Here is a 19,331-nt window from a genome sequence, read left to right on the forward strand (position 1 = left end):
AGCCTGAATTGTCTGTTCTCACTTTTCTACCTTCCTGTTTTAGGCCAAATATTAATTACAAATCTCTTAAGAATTCTCATTATTGCACTAAAAATGTTTCCCTGTGCAGTCACTTGCATTAGTTCAGCAGCACCTTCCAACATTTAAACACAGCATGAGCTGCTGCCAATACATTCAACCAGTCTGGCACTTCTCTTTCAGAAACAAACGGAGGGATCGGATCCTGCAGCTGGAAAATACTGCTCAGTAGTTGTAAAGTTTCTGGGTAATTGCTTTACATCTGAAAGACATGCCAAAGCACATGTTTAAAATTGTTGGAGATGCTCAGTGCTCAGCAGTACATTGCTGTCCTGTGATTCCAATTAACTAGCTTCTGCACAAGAAACTAGGCTCAGACAGTATTCTTAAAAGCAGAGTTCACCCACTTTATCATCCACCCACTTTAAAACAGGTTTTGTCCCTCTAACATCTCGTATCAGCATATAGGACTTCAAGCCGGTCTACCTCTTTGTACTTCACACCCATCTTTTTGAAGGCTCTTCATAATTGTTCAGGCACTAAGTCACTAAGAAAGCAACTCTTAACACAGAAAAGCTAGAGATTACACACCAAATTGTGGCACAAGCACAACTTCCACCTTTATTTTAGCTTTGGATTCTCAATTTAGAGGAGACCTTGAGAAAGCCTGTAAGGTTTATAAATTTGGGGCTTTTAATATTTTTCTCCAGAAGAGGATCAGCAATCTACCTAAAGATACAGCTCTTCCAGAAACCACATCTTTTCTGGATCACAGGCATTAGAGGAAAGAAAATTACAAGATTAAAATGAAAACCTAAGAGCCTGTAATAGTACAAAACTCACTTCCAAAAGCTTCAAAAATATTTCCAAGACAAATTTCAGTAGTTTTTAAGTGTTCAAACACCTGATGGAACCCCTTCTGTACTTAGCTGAAAAAGCCAGCAGTGAAGTGTAACAAAGCCAAAGAGAAGTGTAACAAATTCGTTTGCTTCTATCTCTGTTGCCATTTTCACAATTAAAACAAATAATGATCTCTCATCGCTGATCTACATCAACATTAGGTTTTGCAGGATTTTTGGAGGATTCTTTCCTTTTGGCCAGAAAAACATCTTTGCTTTTTGTTTGTTGTATTTGAAGTTGCATATAAATAATATGCACATATCATGGACTTTTAGATACACTGTCTTCTGCCAAGACAAGAGGGTAATAACAAACTTGCAATCAAAAAAACCTGTGTGTGCACGTTTTTGAGGGGAGAATGAGTAGTTTAGAAAGATTGAAAGTTTTCATCTCCAAAGTAACACTTCATATATATCAGCACGCTGCTGTATTGATTAGAATACTTATCATTCACATAAAATAAAAAAATGCAAGTTACTAAACCCCGGGTTTTTAAGTCCAGCACTTTCTTTCTCTGATCTTTTTCCTTTTTGCAAAAGATGGTCAGTGACAAATTTCTCAGATACATCCTTGAAACCAGAGAGCAGAACCCAACCACCCTTTTTATGGGCAATTTATGAGGTCTCTGCTGCCATATTAGACATGATTTTTTTACTTCCAAAATGAAATATGTTATGAACTGATTAAAAATCTTAAAAATGTCCTTTTCACCATATAACCACAGATGCTATGGTTTTCAGAAGTGTCAGGGAAATGACAGGGAAATACAAACATGGAAGACAGAGAGAAAGCAGCCTTTAGAAGACATTTTACAAAATTCTGCTTTAAGAAGTTATATCAGGCAACTTCCTCCTACAAAAAGTATTGATTTTTTCTGTCCAAATATCACCAAATCTGAATTTTTTCACATGGAAATAACTATATGGTACTTCAAGCCCTTATTATTCCACTAAAGACCAAAGTCTGTTTCTGTAACATGTTGTGGAACTTTGTCCACATGTAAAATACACTGCCACATCCCATTTATTTTAAAATTGCTCTTTACTAATTTATATAGCATATAAACTAAGAGAAACACATACAAACTAATGTTAATCACCTTAAAGCTGCAAAATATTCCAGTAAAAGATTTACAAAAAGGATTACTCAAGTAATATAAGTTCAACTTGGATATTAATTGCAGAGGGAATTCTTGCAGGTATTATTAGGCAAGAAATTACTATTTTGAAAATATAAGTATCTGTGTTTATTGCTATCTGACATCACGCTTTTCTGACAGTATTGTTTAATAGATCCCCCTCTTTTTTTTTCTTCTTAGTTATTCTTTAGAAAGGAAGATCTGAGTAACACAAGACTATTTAGGAATCCTCTCACTCTCCCTCTGCAAGCCTCAATTCCTCACTTCATTACAAGTAGAAGAGTGGGTTAATACCCCTCATTAAGTTGTCAGGACAATCATGGCTATCTGAAAGAGCCATCCAAAAAAAATATCATAGGGCAATTATCGAAGGCAATTACCATAGCTAAGACAATGAAAGGCAAAATCCACCAGACACCTGATTATGATCAAAGAAATCATGTGAAAAAGAAGGGACACAGAGCAACAAGGGCATACTGACAACAAACCACAAGTGACTTGCAAACACTTACGGATTTCAAAAAATAAAACGGTCAGTCGTTCTGCTCCGTCACTGACAATGGCGCTACTAAGACAGAATTTTGACTTGGGAACTTTGTGTCTCCTCAACTGACCTCTTAAAGTTTGTTTTAGAAATTTTACCTTGACTAACTGCTAACAAGCACTGCTTTTCTCCGAAGGGTTAAACTCTCTGCAAAGGCATGGAGTTAAGTCAAGAGGCTGTGGTTTTCAGGACAGCCTGTGGGCTAAGAAAGATGGTGGGGCTTCCTGGTATGCAGACGTTGGGCTGGAGCCAAGTGTAGAAGTTTCCTCAGGAACTCACATTAAGCTTGCAGCTGAGGAAAAAAATAAATCTCTTTGTCACAAGCTTGTGACAGAAGACTAGTACTGTTATTCTCATTGCACAGAGGGACCTGAAGCAAAAAGAGATACTCCATGTGAATACCACAGGTAAGTGACATAGGAAGACATTCTCTGGTTCTTCTGACTCCCTGTTCAGCACTTTATCCACTGGACCACATTATTAAAAGGAAAATAAGACCACTATGAGGCCTTTCAAAGTGATGCATGACAGAGCATAGTACTTTCACACATGAAAGAATTTAAGTAGTGTATACAATCTGCATGATTTTACTTCTGATTTTACAGAGCTTTATCCAAAATAACTCGTGCCTATCAGTTACTATTTTTTCTTATATTTTCAACCCTGTTGTGCACATGCCTCGTGACTTTTATAACAGAGCATGAGGTGTGTTAAATTAAATACCAGTTCTTGTAAAAGTCAGAAAGGATTAAGTCATATCACACACCTGTTTGGATGCAGATTCCATGCTTACATACACCAATACATACCCAACAGGTAGATATATGCATAAATGTACACATGAGTGTCTGCTTGCATGTGCATAAGTAAAACCAACCGTTTACACAAGCTGAAAGATCAGACTTTGACTTCTGTTTGATCTAATTAATTTCCAGAAACACTTTTAAAAATTACTCTTTTTACCAAATGCTGCATGATCCATGCCTTTTAAAACAAAGAGCTTTCATGATTTGAAAAAAGAATTAACAAAAATGCTGAAAAATAGTTACAGTTGATTAGGATAAGTTAAACATCAACAGAAACAAAGGACACATTTATTTCATGTACGAATGAGTTCCTAGAGAAATTCTTAACTACCAATCACACTCAAAGCTCCAATGAAAACACAGTAACAACAACAAACAAAACATTTCATGAATATTGTGCTGTCTTATTTTAATATGCATCCTGACATCAGCTTCTGCTATTTATTGGAACCCTTCTGAGACAATTTTGTCAATTACATTTGAAAGAAATACAGCAAGTAGCACAACTCCGGTGAACAAGAGGTAAATATTAAGAGGCTTCAAACTACACCTGCACCTAATTAATGTTGCATTAACGGAGGTAATTCTATCAGCAAATACTGTTAGCAAAATGATACAGAAATCTGAACTCAGACGAATATAGTCTTTTTTACAAAAAACCCACAGTTAAAAATAATTTCAATTAATTGTGTGCACACACAAGATGGATAACCTTGATTTTCAACTTCTTATTTCATATGCCTAATAGAAACTCAGAATTTAAGTCTGTGAAAGAAGGAAAATAATTGCTAGCTGAAGGGTATCCAAGATGTTTTCCAACTCTAATTTATATTACAAGGTCGGCATTGAGTGGAGGAAGGCTATTAAAAAAAATATCCTCTGTTGTTTTCTTATACTAAAAATTGCAATCTCCTTACTACAATATACTACGTGTCAATACTACACGAGGAATTCTAATGAAAAACTAGAGCACTGAAGAAAATTATCACATATGAGTTAGTACTTTATTTTTTTCCAATGCATTTCTGATTTTATTTATGATTACAAGAACACAAGGAAAAAAATCAAAATACAGTTCAAAGATCTCCACATTACCATACAAATCACAGTAAGAAACCACTTTCGCTCTAAATTTACTGAAGAAGTACATCACAGTGTTATTAAAGATAGCAAAACAGTTCCAGCTAAATGAAATAGAAATAGTAATGATAAAAATCTATTCCAGGATGAACTATTTGTACAGCTTGAAAAGTAAAAGCTGTGTTGAGTAGTCTACAGTGTACCTGCAAATGTATTCACTGTGGCAAGCACATGTAATATTTTCAGCTATTATAGTAAGTTTTCAGTGAACCCACTTACCTTTAAAAGCTGTTATTTTATAATTATGCTGGATAGCAGCCACCACATCCTTCCAGAAGTCATATTTTTTCTGATCATCATGCTGTAAGTGTCAAAATGAACCTAGTCATTATATCAAGTATCAGCTATTTTGAGCTTCCATATTTAAACAGTGACAGCAATGCCATTAATAAACAAAAGTATTTTGAGGAAAACAGTCTTAGACAGTAGGATTTGGGACCCAGCAGTACCCAGCTTAACTTTGGGTGACTGAACACAAGTCATCTCCCTACTTCAGAAGGTTATGGCGGGGGAGAAAGGGGCAAGGAGAAAAGATTCATATTTGTGAGGAACTCTAAGACATTACAGCAAAGAGGGGCATTAGACAGAACAGCGACTTATTGAATGAGCCATTCCACTGACTTTCAGGGGAAAAAAGGTGCCTAGAGGTGGAGATGCTGTACTTAATTAGCAGGTTGACATTATCTACAGCCTGGCATTCATATCACCTTCCACCCTCAGAACTGGCAAAATCCTTTGCTATAATTTAGAGGTAACGTCCTCCTGCCAACAACTCCACCCCAAACACTGTATAAAACCTTCACCCAGGAGCCAGGCTGAGCAGCACGGCGTCACATTGTCCCCTGAAGACTGCCAAAGCCCAGCTTTGGCGGGAGGACAGGGGAAGGTGATCTGTGCTTGTGAACAGCCTCTCGCCATTCCTAGAAAGCCACCCAGGCTCAGGAGTGCTCTCACTGACCTCAACCTCCCTTTCAGCATCTCACCAAGGGACAGGAAAAGCTTCTCAACCAGCTGAGCCCCACAGCACTCTCAAACTCCACAAATTTCATGAGTGCTGAATTAATCAGGTGCAATTACATAGCCAGCCAATATTGCAGAGCAGCCCAGCATCCAACTCCTGTCTAAACCCATTTTGAATCCAAACCTAGCAGTTCTCCTATTTATTTCCAGTAGGAAGCTTTCCTGATCCGAGAATGTTTGCTAGAAATGGTAAGAAAATGACCCTTACTAAACAGGCTGCCAGAATAGGAAAGAGAAGCCTCTACTTCCTTCCAGAAACATGGGAGGAGAAAACATGACGGTTCCTAACCCTTCAGGTGCAGCATTCTGCAGGCACAAGGGCTGGAGAGGCCCACTACCTCCTGCCTTGCACCCTTCTCACCCAGCTGATGCCAACCTTCTGGGGAATTCCTCCAGCCCTCCTGTTGAAACCAGGCCAACACCCACTAAAATATTCAAGAACTGCTAGCTGATAAAGAGGACCCAGATCTGGTAGCACAGGTTTCATTCTCTCTGGCCGAGGACAGCACTGCCCAGGGTCAGTGTTCCAGCATGTTAACTAGTAACTGAACATGCAAGCTTATTGCACGTTCTACGACATGCTTTCTCTCCCAATAAGTGATTTGTGATGAGTCTAAATTAAATATAAAATAATGCAATACAGATATTGCATCTGAGAGAGGGCTTTAAGCTGTGAACAGTGGAGAAAGGAGATTAATGAGGCACAAAATTAAGAGTCTTACAGCACACCTATCCTCAGTGTTTCCTTATAAGCTAGCTTTACCTAACTCCTCATGCAGCACTCAGACTTAGGCAGCAATCTACTCAGTGTGCTATTTTGGAGTGGAGACTAAAGCCTCGAGTCTGCTGATACCCAAATGGATCCCAGATACCCATCATACAGCTCTGAATTTCACTCTGCAAACAAAGTTTAGTACTCGCAATTTTCAGTGCTGCAGCACTTTGGTACCTTCAGTCAAAAGACTACATCTGTATTTTTTTGACTCCAATATACCTGCTGCATGAGAAGAACCCTCTGCAAGCCCCAGCTGCACACAAATTCAAGATTCAAGCCTTCTTTAACACAACCAAATTAGTTAGCCTCAAACTTCACAGACAGGTTTTAAGACATTCTACCCATCTAAAACACACTGAAAAACATTCAAGCAATTGTATTTTCTGCCTTGAGAATTTAACTTGCTGTTTAGCAGAAGAAAAAAAAAAGGATATTGTTTTAGACATGTATCTGTGTATACAGATCAATGTTTAAAACAAAAATAACTTTAAAAAAAGGATGGAGTTAAGCTTTCAACTCATTAACACCTTGCAAATTAACAAATTGTGTTACTCAGAAGACTTACATTAGATCTAATTCGAGTACCATCAAGTGTAATTAAATACTATTTTAAGAACTACATTCTGCGTATCACAGAGTAAACTTGAGAAAACATTGCATTTCTATTCGTATCCTAGTTATTTGTGCCCTCTAGTGGAAGTACATTTATTTGAACATGCCATGTAGCTCACAATTCTTCACAAAGTTTCAGAGACAAATTTAATACACTAAGTCCAACATGAAAACTTCCAAACAGGAAAAAGACCTTGATGTTGTTCGATACACTATTTGCATGCATTTAATAATGCATGCAAGCAGGATGGTGGGGGAAGAGACAGATAGTGCAACACTTAGTTTCAAACACTCCAGTTCTTACCTGATCTAAGCTGTCCACAACCCTTGCACACAAGAGAGCTCCTGGCAGGTCAAAATAATTGTCATACAAGTAGTATTTAGCTGGAAAATAATAATAAAAAAATCTACTTTTAAAAAGCCACATTGTATGCTTTAAACACAAATAAAAATACATTTAAATAATAGTACAAGCTCCTATTTGGATTTTACTGGTAATAAGCATTATCTGCTTCACAATCTTAGTTAGCCTTTATTCCTGCTTTTGATTCTCATAATTCACAAATGAAAGTTCTTCATCTGTATCAAGGCAGTGGTATTTTAAAAATTCATTTTAAAGTTCTAAAAGTTAAGGTGGAAGAGATGGGGGAAACCATGAGTTTTAAGAGTCAGGTCAGTATCACTTAACTCTTCCAGAATACCCTTTTCCCTAGCAGTGGAAACACAAAGAAGGAGTTTGAGAAGTTGTTTCAGAAACATTTGGACAGGTCTTACACATATTCTTGTCCTTTGCACACACATGCTGCAGACAGAGCCTTAGCCTAAGGGGAAGCATGGCCACAGGATTACGTGAGCCCCCAAAACAGAACAAAATCATGAGGGTGCAAATGTTCTGCCAGACTGAGGTCATGTTCAACAACTCTTTGCTAGGAGTAAATGACTTAACCAGTGATTTTTTTAACATTCACAATAGAGAGCAAGTGCACTTTTCAATGAATAAGAAAGGCACATTTGCTGTATGACCAAAGGAAACCTTTATCTTCTACCTTGCTGCAAACGATTACCTGCAGTTTAGAATAAGCATCACAAACAAGTTTATGTCAGCAAAATCTCAAGGAAATATCTCCATTACATACGACAATGCAACTTAGCACGTTATGTGTATTACTCACAATTACCAAGATGAAAGTGAAATGGAGAGGAAGCACAGAGCAGCTAGCAAGAACGCAAACAGTGCCTTCAAAGCAACCCATATCAAAACCAAGAAACTACAGTTGCAGGAGGGCAAGTTTTGTTTCCAGGCTTGCTCTGTTCTTTGCACCTGCACAGAGGCCTCCAGTAACAGCTCTGATGGTAATAAGATTTACCATTATCTGTCTTAAATGACATAGGCTGGTAATCTCAGCCTACTTCATCAAGGAACAACATGCCCATCTCTACAACTGAAATACCCCTGTAACATCAGGCTTGTTTGTTTCATCACTGGTGAGCTAAATCTAAGTTGAACTCTAGTGTTAGAAGTTGAAAATACAAAAAAAACCTCAACTCTGCCCAAAATCATTCACTTATTCCATGAATTCCCAGTTCAAGTATTTTTAAGTATTTGTGGTAAGAACTCATACTATGAGGCACTGAAGAGGCCGGAGCAATTTCAAAGACGAGGACATGCTATGGTAAGGACATGCTAACCTGAGCGGGAGACCATTCCACTGACTGTATCAAAATGCTTCCACTCCCTCCTTCCATACATCTCCAGGATCTCTTCGGATGTCATGCTTCTTGTACCATGGCTTGCCCTATTTGATTCATTAAGTTATGCATATTTAAAAAAAAAAAAAAGAAAAAAGGAAAAAGTTGAAAACAACCAAACTACTCCTAGTGCAAAGTAATGCATTGCAACTGAATATTGAGGTGCATGCAGGTTGACCAGAAGTAACTCTTTTTAGAACTTTGATGCTTCCATCATATACATTACAGGCCTTGATAAAAGCCCTACTACAGAGAGGTTTGGTTGGCTGGGGGCACGGCTACTGCGCCTCACCTGCTAACACAATCACTCTGCGTTGCTCGAATGTTCTCAATTGTGTGAGGACACTCGCTATACTTGAACTATCCATATACACTGCACAATAAAGCCCAGTGCAGAAAGCCTATACATCATTCTGAAGCCTGGGAACATTCAGAGTGCAGGGCAGAACTATGGAAAAGTGCTAACTTGAGCCCTGCGTGCAGCTGTGTAACACAGAAGTACACACAAGCCTTTTTAGGAATTAAAAACAAACTAGCTTCACTGTCAAATTGGGCCACAAAAGAATGCACAGATGCTTCAAAACTGGAAATCGCAGGCAATGCTAGGAGAAGAAATCATGTATCACTCTTCCCTTTATTGTGGTATATCCTGCAGTCTTGAATTCTGCATTTATACTTTGAAATTCATGGTGCTAAATGAATTTCAAGATATGCAGCAGAGACCCACAGGTATTTCTTCCTTTCTTTCAATGAGATGTGATTTTCCCTATGCATCTTCAAGCTCCTTCTCTCATATGTGATAAAAAAAAAAAGTAGTCTATTACATAGATTTTCATTTTGGAGAAAAATAAGGGGGAAATGGGACTGGGATTGCTAAACTTTAAATGTATTTACTTTTCAGATTTGTGATTCAAAACAGAAGTCTTCTATGTTTATAAAAAAAAAGAGAAAGAGGAACTAAGGATGTACTGAAATGATGACTGAAGGCAAAATATAGCTTTCAAGAGAAAAAAAACAAACAGTTTTGAAAGTGAATGTGTCAGTTTCTGCATTTAATTTACCTCAGGCTATTTAAATTATACATTGTAGGCCTGCAGTATTTTGAATGTGCATGGTAGAAAGACAATACTCCTCTCGTCATTAGCACTGACTCTGAGTCAGGTTAACCACAACTCAAAAACCTGACCCTGGATCTTAGCAGAACTGGAAAAAGAGTACACTGGTAGCCACTGGAAAACTGAATTTGCTTTCAAGATCAGTACAGCCCTTAGAGTTTTAGATGTTTAAAAAAAGTGAGATATTCTTTACTAGCAGCCATCACGGAAACATTAAGAAAAAAATGCATGTGGAACAGTAACAGAAACTGAACACCACATCACCAAAGAGTATTTAAACTTTTATATCTAATAAATGAATGTATGCTGAAATTAGTATTTTAAATACTTAATAAAACTTAGAGATAGCTTTCAGAAAGAGGATAAAATTTTTGTGTTTGTTTAACAATATAAACTTATTGTCAATGTTACCTTAAAACTGTTCCGTCTTCTGCAAGTTTCAGGAAGTTTCCATCTTCAATGTCAAACACCAAGCCTTTACAACTAAGAATAATTTTTTTTTAAGGAAGAAACAAACAATTAATGCTTTCAGAGGTACATCTTGTTGTAAATCAGAATAGTGCAATGCAGTTACAGAAGGTATACAATGATGCTACACAAAAGGAGCAAAATCACAACCCTTCAAACCCTCCATGTTTGAACAATGCTTTATATATGCAAATACATATTACTACAATGAGGACTGGATTTCACTTTCATAGCAAATTCCTACTAAATAAATCCAGTTCCATCGTTCCATGATGGACATGGAACATCACTAAAGCACTATGTTTATTGGTCTTTTAAATACCTCCAGGGATGGTGACTCAACCTCTTCCCTGGGCAGCCTGTTCCAATGATTGATAACCTTTCCTGTATATATTTTTTTTTCCTAATATCTAATCTAAACCTCCCCTGGCATAACTTGAGGCCATTTCCTCTTGTCCTATCGTCCGTTGCTTGGGAGAAGAGACCGCTCACTACAACCTCCTTTCAGGTAGTTGTAGAGAGCTCTCTCCCCTCAGCCTCCTTTTCTCCAGGTGAACAACCCCAGTTCCCTCAGATGTTCCTCATGAGACTTGTTCTCCAGTAGAGGAGGACAATCGCTTCCCTAGTCCTACCGGCCTCACTATTTCTGACAGGCCAGGATGCTGTCGGCCTTCTTGGCCACCTGGGCACACTGCTGGCTCATGTTCAGCCGACAGTCAACCACCATTCCCAGGTCCTTTTCTGCCAGGCAGCTCTCCAGCCACTCTTCCCCAAGCCCGTTGTGCTGCATGGGGTTGTTGTGACCCAAGTGCAAGACCCAGCACCGGGCCTTGTCGAACCTCATACCACTGGTCTCAGCCCATCGATCCAGCCTGTCCAGATCCCTCTGCAAAACCTTTCTACCCTCCAGCAGATCAACACTCCCTCCCAAGTTGATGTCATCTGCAAACTGACTGAGGGTGCACTCAATACCCTCATCCAGATCATTGATAAAGATATTAAAGAGGACCGTCCGCAGTACCAAGCCCTCAGGGACACCACTCATGACCAGCCAGCAACTGGACTGAACCCCATTCACCACCACTCTCTGGCCCTCCAGCCAGTTTTTAACCCAGCGGAGAGTACTCCTGTCCAAGCCGTGGGCAGCCAGTTTCTCCAGGAAAATGCTGTGGGAAACTGTGTCAAAGGTCTTACTAAAGTCCATGTAAACAGCACCCACAGCCTTTCCCTCATCCATCAAGTGGGTCACTTGGTCATAGAAGGAGATCAGGTTTGTCAAGCAGGACCTGCCTTTTGTGAACCCATGCTGGCTGGGCCTGATCACATGGTTAATGCATACATTACTTAAAAAAAAAACTAAAAAAACCAACAAACAAACAACCCAACACTGTGTTTCTCCTAAAACAATTGAGTGATTACCTAGGCTTCAAACCCCCAGTCCCCTGGCCTAGAAAATAAACTATTAAAGTTTCATGTTCAAGCTCTTGCTCATCGACAACTGAGCTCAGAGGAGCAACTTGCATTTCAGCCTTTGGCATCACAGCTTTGTGCCTGACGTGCCACTCATGGGCTACCTCCTGGCACATCAATGTTCCTTGGTTCTTCAGAAGGCCGTTGGAATTATTCCACCTTACACACAGACACATCTCTCAAGACAAAAATTACTAAATTCTTATAGTTAACTGGATTTAGCAGTTGAAATGGAGGTAGAAGACAAAGGGAATATACAAGCTATGAGAGTAAGTCAGACTAAAAGCCCTGTGCCCAGACAGCTAGAAGCAGAGACAAATGCTCAGTTCTCTCTTCAAAATACCATATTAGAAGTATCTCATGGTAAATATTTGTTGGAACAAATACTTAAAACTGTAATTTTGGATTTATCTATTGGGTCCAACAGTTGTTATCAACTGCCTAATAAGTGAAGCTGTTTTCCAAGCTTTGCAGAAGTTAGAGCATGAAGGAAGTTATGAAGAAAGTTTAAGTTATTTTCAATGTACTCACCAGAAGTCTAAGCTGTCTGGAGCTACATTCAGCAAGTCTTCATCATAACCCTTCTCTGTTACCAGATACTGGGCAAAGCTATCATATATTAACTACAAATGAAAAAATAAATGCATTAATTATCTTGATTAAATGACACCAAAGATGCTGCTTCCCTGGAAAGTGGCAAGATGCAAGTGTTAGTGCCTCCTAAGAAATATCAAACCAGGGACCTAGGGGCCTGACCCACTGCTGGGAAATAGTGCCTGAGGACATTTTTGTCACAGATAGAAAACAGCTTAAGATGCTGACTGAACAGTTCTGGTGCAATATGTCCAGCATAACCAAGCTTACAGCATCCTACCTTACTACCCAGCGCTTCGAGGCCATTGAGAAATTAAGATGGTAAGTACCTAAGACCAGTCACTAGTCTCCCCTCCCCAACCTTTTTATTTATTTATTTATTTATTTTAAAGTGTCACTGTTACCAAGACTCAACAAGCAGCTTCTGAACGAATAAACAACTACCCTTAGTGGACATTTTAGAAGTATCCAATGGAACATATTTTGAAGAAACTGACATGCTGGTCAAGTTGTACAGGTTCTATGTAGATGCCACCTGGTCTTTAAAGACCATACAAAAATGGTAATTGCTCTTTTTTTTTTTCATTATTCTTTCATTAAAGCTGTTTCCTGGCTTTTTTTTCTTAATTACAAAAACTCTTGAAATTAATATGAATAATGTCTAAGAAGGATTAATATGAAGTCAAACCCTGAAAGACTACAAACTTCAGCTGTGCCTGACGCATTTTAAAGTATTTTTTATTTCCAACAGATAAGGAGGCATGCAACAGGCATGTGGCAGCCTGTGTGCTGTGAGAAGACAAAGAGTGAACTAAGTTTAGCAAATGCTTTTATTTATTTTTTTTCCTGTTTTGTTCATTGGTTTGGGGATTTATTCCTTTTTTTGTAAACTCTTCAGTTAACAATTGCCTAACGCCCGCCTTCATCGGAAAAAATTCTTATCAGGAGGAACACACCTGTGCAAGATGTACTAAGTGTGGCATAACAGAAAGCAGACGGAAGGTAAGCCTGGAGTTGTACAGTTTCCAGCAGGAACTTAAGAGCACATACATTTTATAACTTGCTACTGTTGAACCCTCTTTTGTAAGAAAGGTGCCTCTCTACAGAAAAATCACTCACAGCTAAAGGCAGCAACGCAATTTTTCAAGACAGAACGCACCCAACCATACCAGTTTATGAAAGGGACACCTCGTAAACATTGGTTTCTATACACAATTCGTCAATATCTTGCAATTACCGTGGGAATCCCAGGCAGTGCCAGATGTAGGTGCACGGAGGCAAATAAAAGGGGAGAGGGGGACACCATAATCATCCACGACACGAAGTGGCAAAGCCCTGACACCAACGAAGAAGGACGAGGCAATGAAGGGTTACCAGGGAGTTTAAAAAAAAAAAAAAAAAAAAAAAAAAGCAAAGCAAGAGCGCCAATGGCGGGAAGGGACCGCACATGACAGGGACAAGAGGGCCAAAGCCGCAGATGCTGAGCGCCGCTACGCCCGGCGTTTTATCTTAAGCGCCAGAAAGTTTGCGAAGGTCGCCTGTCGAAAGTGCTGCGGAGCTCCCACTGTCTGCAGCATCTCCAGACCTGGCGGGGGCAGGGAAGGAGATAGAGAGGGAGGGAAGGAGGGAGGGAGGCTCTACCTTTTCCTCAGCGCCGCTACAGTTGGGAAAGCTCTCCAGAAGCACCATTTCCGAGGAAGAAGACATGGCTGTCCCCTTGGCTCGGCCAGAGGCCTGCCGAGGAGGCGGCCGGCGAGCCCGGAGAGCGTTTCTCCTCCCTTTTCGGCTTTCCCTAGGGATTGCCGTGCCCGGCAGGCTCGGGGCTGGCTGGTCCCCGCAAGCCGGGGTCCCTCGGGGGGACGCTCCCTTCGTCCCCGTCCCGTCTCGTCCCCGTCCCCGTCCCCCCGACTCACCCGAGCGCTCTGCGGGAGCTGGTACCGGCAGAGCGTGTGGTCCAGGTCGAAGCCCATCACATCGCAGTCAGCCAAGGAGAAGTCTTGCTGCATGGCCGAGCCGCCGCCACCGCGGGGAGGCGGGCGGAGGAGGAGGAGGAGGAGGAGGAGCACGGAAATGAGGGATAAAATGCACTAATGTTAATAGTAGGCGAGGGTGAGCACTTAAGGTGTCAGTGCAAAAAAAAAGAAACGGGTGGTGTAATCTCACCTCCGACGGTTGCAGCTTCTCTCGAAGGTTCCCGGTGTCTCCCACAGATGTTAATATTGTTTTGTGTATGTATACGCACACCATATATTTGTACACACCATACATTATATGTATACACCATAAATTAGATATACATACTGATACATACATATGTTTTATATATATCGTAAATAAATATATACCTATATACATATATATGTTTGAATACATACATACATATGAATGTACATATACATTTTCCACATTAACAGGTGTGAAACCCCAGCATACAAGAAGAGATTCATCCAGGGTCTTGCACACAACAGGGGTCGCAACTATAAAGATGAGGCAGCAGCCTGGGAACTGATCACAGGACATCTTCTCGTCCTAAAGCAGCTCAATTTAGGAAACACAGAGCAAATTCCTGCCCTGCTGAAGTAAATGATGACAATTTCAATTGACTTCAGTAGGTCCAAGAGTTCACCCATCACTGCTGCTCTTCACTATCCTCGCATTGACTTGAAGTATGTCTGACTTGCAGATGACATGGGTACAGCTCTCTTATTCCAGAATGACTTTTTTTCCCCATAAGGACTCATGCAGCTTCCAAAATTATGTTTAGATTACGGCATTTTAAATTTACAGCTTTGCTTGCTGTGCCTGTAAAACATTTATATGAAAACTCACCACAAAAACAACTTAACACACTCCAGTATTAAAACATCTAGTCAGATACTGAAAATCATATATTTGTTGATAGAATCCTACTATGGTTTGGGTTGGGATGGACCTTTAAAGGTCATCTAATCCAACCCCGTGGTCATTGTATTCACTGGCAACCGAAGGTAATCTTGAACATCCAGATTTTGTGACTGCTGCATGATTAAATTGGCAGTAATGACAAGCTATCTTAGAATTAACAACACAAAAGTACTAATCATATTTAATCTTAATACACTTTGTGTACGGAACAATACTGAGCAATGGAGAGATCCAGCAAGTTAAATTTCAGGGGCATGAAGCTGAAGATTAAATTACAACTATGACAACAAGAAATATAGAAGATATCGACGAAAAGAATTGGTTTTCAGTTCTGGGAAAAAGAAGATAAATGAGAGAATATCACCTTCATATTCAGTATTCACAGCACAAACCTGATAACAGGAAAGTCTCAGCAGTTTACTTTCAGCACAAAACCCCCCAAAATTAATTTCTTCTCCTTTTGTCTTAAAAGTGTTGCTTTGTCTCTCAGTTTCTTCTTTTCACATGAATCCTTTAAACATACTGACAAGCCTCTCTAGGGCCTTTGTCAGAAAAGGGCTGCTTTTAATTGAAATCCCCCATAACAACTGAACTACCTTAGATTACCTTTTCAGCTCTATCTTTGAAGTTTGATGGGCTGCTCAGAGATGTCCACATACTGAGGCTGTCCTTTCGGGCTGTCAAGTCCTAAATGGTAATATTTTAGGTTTCCCCATGGTTAGTTTATGTGTCACAGTAATTATTTTTATATTGTAAATACATGCTGATAACCCATTGGGAGAAATTGTAAATGCTGTTCTAGAAGGGGAAATTTCAAGAGGGTGCTGCCTGTGGGTGCACATACCCCATGAAGGTATGTGGGCAGGACAGGGCAGTGGGTGCTGCCCGTGGGCACACAGACCCCACGGAGCAGCAGGACAGGGCAGTAGGTGCTGCCTGTGGGCACACAGACCCCTCAGAGCAGCAGGACAGGGGAGTAGGTGCTGCCTGTGGGCACACAGACCCGACGGAGCAGGCAGGACAAGGCAGTGGGTGCTGCCCGTAGGCACACAGAGCCCATGGAGCAGCAGGCCAGGGAGGTGGGTGCTGCCTGGGGGCACACAGACCCCTCAGAGCAGCAGGACAGGGGAGTAGGTGCTGCCTGTGGGCACACAGACCCGACGGAGCAGGCAGGACAAGGCAGTGGGTGCTGCCCGTAGGCACACAGAGCCCATGGAGCAGCAGGCCAGGGAGGTGGGTGCTGCCTGGGGGCACACAGACCCCTCAGAGCAGCAGGACAGGGGAGTGGGTGCTGCCCGTGGGCACACAGACCCCACAGAGCAGCAGGACAGGGCAGTGGGTGCTGCCCGTGGGCACACAGACCCCACGGAGCAGGCAGGACAAGGCAGTGGGTGCTGCCTGCACTTGGTGCCCTCATGTTTAGCTACCTGTAGATAACATGTGTGAGGTGCAAAATCTGATGTCTCAGAGACTGTTATAGACAGACCAAGGGGCATTTTGGTTTTCATCATGCCTCATGCCTGGTTTCCATGCAGAAGAGGCTCCTACCACCATGTAGTTTTACAGCTGAGAAGCCTACTGACATGCCCTGGATTGCAAAAGGAACGTAACATACCAGAGGCTGGTAACATATATAAAGGCACAAGAACCACGTCAAAATACCACAAGTAAGTCTTATCTGTCACACAGGAGTTGTGGGCACTCCAGCTCCTCGCTTTCTTTGTCCTTAAGAGGGCAGCATTACGATACAATGGAGCATCTGCAAGTTAACTTTGAATCAGTGTCACCTTAATCTATTCTGCTTCCCCCAAGCTTCACTTTTATTTTCCTAAGGCTGTGTAAGTTGACTTTGCCAGTTGTGTTTTCTCCCGACTGCAGCATTGAAGCCATTTTCCTACTTAGGCAAAGGCTATAAGAATTTAATTAAAAAAGGGAAAGGGGCCCTCATATGGCTATGGAAGAATATGCACTAGTGATATGTGAGCATAAGAGAAGAATTTGAACAAACATAAAGCATTTTTATTTTGGACAAGTAACACTTTCTTACACAAAAGTAAGCTCAGAATATTCTAGATTTTTCCCTGTTTTTTTTTAAAAAACAAAGGAAAGTGCTTTTGGAGTAGAAGAAGTCAAACCAAAAAGTGGTGGTGTTTTTTTTTTTAATTTTATTTTAGGACACTGGTAAGAGCTGAACCGCAGGTTTTTACCTGATTTAGCTTTTAACCCACAAAGTTGTTCAATGCACAGGTAGGGGAGTGCCTCGCAGCCCTGCATCCTCCCTCGGCACTGACAGACTACCTTCATCCCCACTGAAGCATGATGCCCGCTCTCCCTGCTGGGATAACTCCCTGCTTTCCCCAGCACAGACTCCTCATCTGAGAACTGTTACCTCCATCCCTGGCTGACAGGAGGACAGAGCCCACATCTCAGGCTCACCCGACTGGCCCAGCTCACAGAGCTCTGCATACACATCTCCTGAGAGCTCCCCTAATCCTCACCACATTCTGGGGTACCCCCCAGACAAATACTGCTCTAATGTCACTCCCATCTCAGGCAGACACAAGTATTAGCCCTTTTGGTACTGCCACAGCACACAACCACCTTTAACAACTCCTGAAAAGCCACCACACAGCTCCCATCCTGCAGGCAGTTCCTGACAATGCACCACTACTCTTCTGCTTCCTCTCTTATGCTTGGATCAATAATCAGATTCAAATACAACATAGCTGTTTTGGCATAGGGATGTTTGTATCTATTAAAGTCAAAGGGCCTGAGGAGCATAAACATAGCTTCACCTCTGGCCTGCAATCACAGCTTGAAAGAAAAGCTTACTGTTCAGTTTGAGGAAGAGGAGGCTGCGGGCATACCTCATCACTCTCTACAACTACTTGAAAGGACACTGTAGAGAGGTTGGTGCTGTTCTCTTCTTGCAGGTAATTAGTGACAGATTGAGAGGGAATGGCTTCAAGCTCCAACAGGGAAGGTTTAGACTGAACAGTAGGAAAGAATTTTTCACAGAAAGAGTGGTCAGGCATTGGAATAGGCTGCCCAGAGAGGTGGTTGAGTCACCATCCCTGGACATGTTTAAGAGTCGTTTAGATGTGGTGTTGGGGGATATGGTGTAGGGGAGAACTTTGTAGAGTAGGGTAGATGGTTGGACTCGATGATCCCAAGGGTCTTTTCCAACCTAAATGATTGTATGATTGTATGATTCTTTTCTGGAACTTTGCATGAAATTGTACTTTCAAGGGAATTCTTCACATGTTTAAAGTTAAGCAGGATTGCAGGACTTTGTTCTATGTTTTTAAGTTTAGGACACTTAGAAGGAAACACTTTTGTTTAGGAACCATCAGATGAATAAGGAAAGAATAGAAGGAGGCCTCTAATTATAGAGTGATGCTTTAGCAGACAGATTTAACAACACTAATTCACTTCAAGGATATCCTGGTTCTCTGTGAGAGAATGAAAGCTGTCAAATATATGTATGCTTTGAAAAACAGTCACTAGCACTTATTTCTTTAGCAGACCTTTAAAAGTTTAGCAAAATATTATGTAATTTTCAAGGCATCCCTCTGTGACTCTTGGGTGACTTGTCACTAGGTACAGAAACCCAGTGAACTTACTTGACTATTGATCAGGATTTAAGATTTGATTAAATTCTAGCCATGTCAGAAGTTTTACTGTTCACTGGGTTGTGTAGCAGCCTTTTTATGTGGCACAAGATATGGACACACTAACTTTTTCAGTGGGATCATGCACATACAATTTATAGCACCCTGCTGGGAGTGGGACATCTGATTACATCTGGCACCTCAGTACTATATTGGTTACATTCTCTCCATCACCAGCATGGAAAGGACACTCGTACTGATAAAGAGACAAGATTTCTAAAACTAAACTCAGGAGTTCATTAGAAGGTTAAACAGAAAGTAATCCACCAAATGCTCAGAATTTCTCAAAAGCTTGCTTATTGTCCTTATCACCTCTCTCAGATCTTGTAATCTAACTCAGGCTGTTCCCACGCAACATGAAAGAAGGAAATGAAAATCAATGATTTTGTCAGGGTGATTAATAGCCA

At 40.8% G+C, this 19,331-nt stretch overlaps 1 protein-coding gene across 1 annotated transcript in view; it reads right to left on the bottom strand.

The window, feature by feature from the left end:
* NT5DC1 (5'-nucleotidase domain containing 1) overlaps nt 1-14,396 on the bottom strand; it is a 131,451-nt gene extending 117,055 nt beyond the window's left edge. Inside the window, exons 1-6 of the mRNA XM_014964608.1 lie at nt 14,263-14,396; nt 12,287-12,378; nt 10,229-10,300; nt 8,643-8,749; nt 7,258-7,337; nt 4,766-4,847 (exon numbers count right to left, since the gene is read on the bottom strand). Coding sequence (XP_014820094.1) covers nt 4,766-4,847; nt 7,258-7,337; nt 8,643-8,749; nt 10,229-10,300; nt 12,287-12,378; nt 14,263-14,355 — 526 coding nt within the window. The 5' untranslated portion in view covers nt 14,356-14,396. The remainder of the gene's footprint in view (nt 1-4,765; nt 4,848-7,257; nt 7,338-8,642; nt 8,750-10,228; nt 10,301-12,286; nt 12,379-14,262) is intronic.
* Between the last annotated feature and the right edge of the window lie 4,935 nt (nt 14,397-19,331).

The sequence above is a fragment of the Calidris pugnax genome, unplaced genomic scaffold, assembly GCF_001431845.1.
Source record: "Calidris pugnax isolate Ruff unplaced genomic scaffold, ASM143184v1 scaffold219, whole genome shotgun sequence".
NCBI classification, from domain to species: Eukaryota; Metazoa; Chordata; class Aves; order Charadriiformes; family Scolopacidae; genus Calidris; species Calidris pugnax.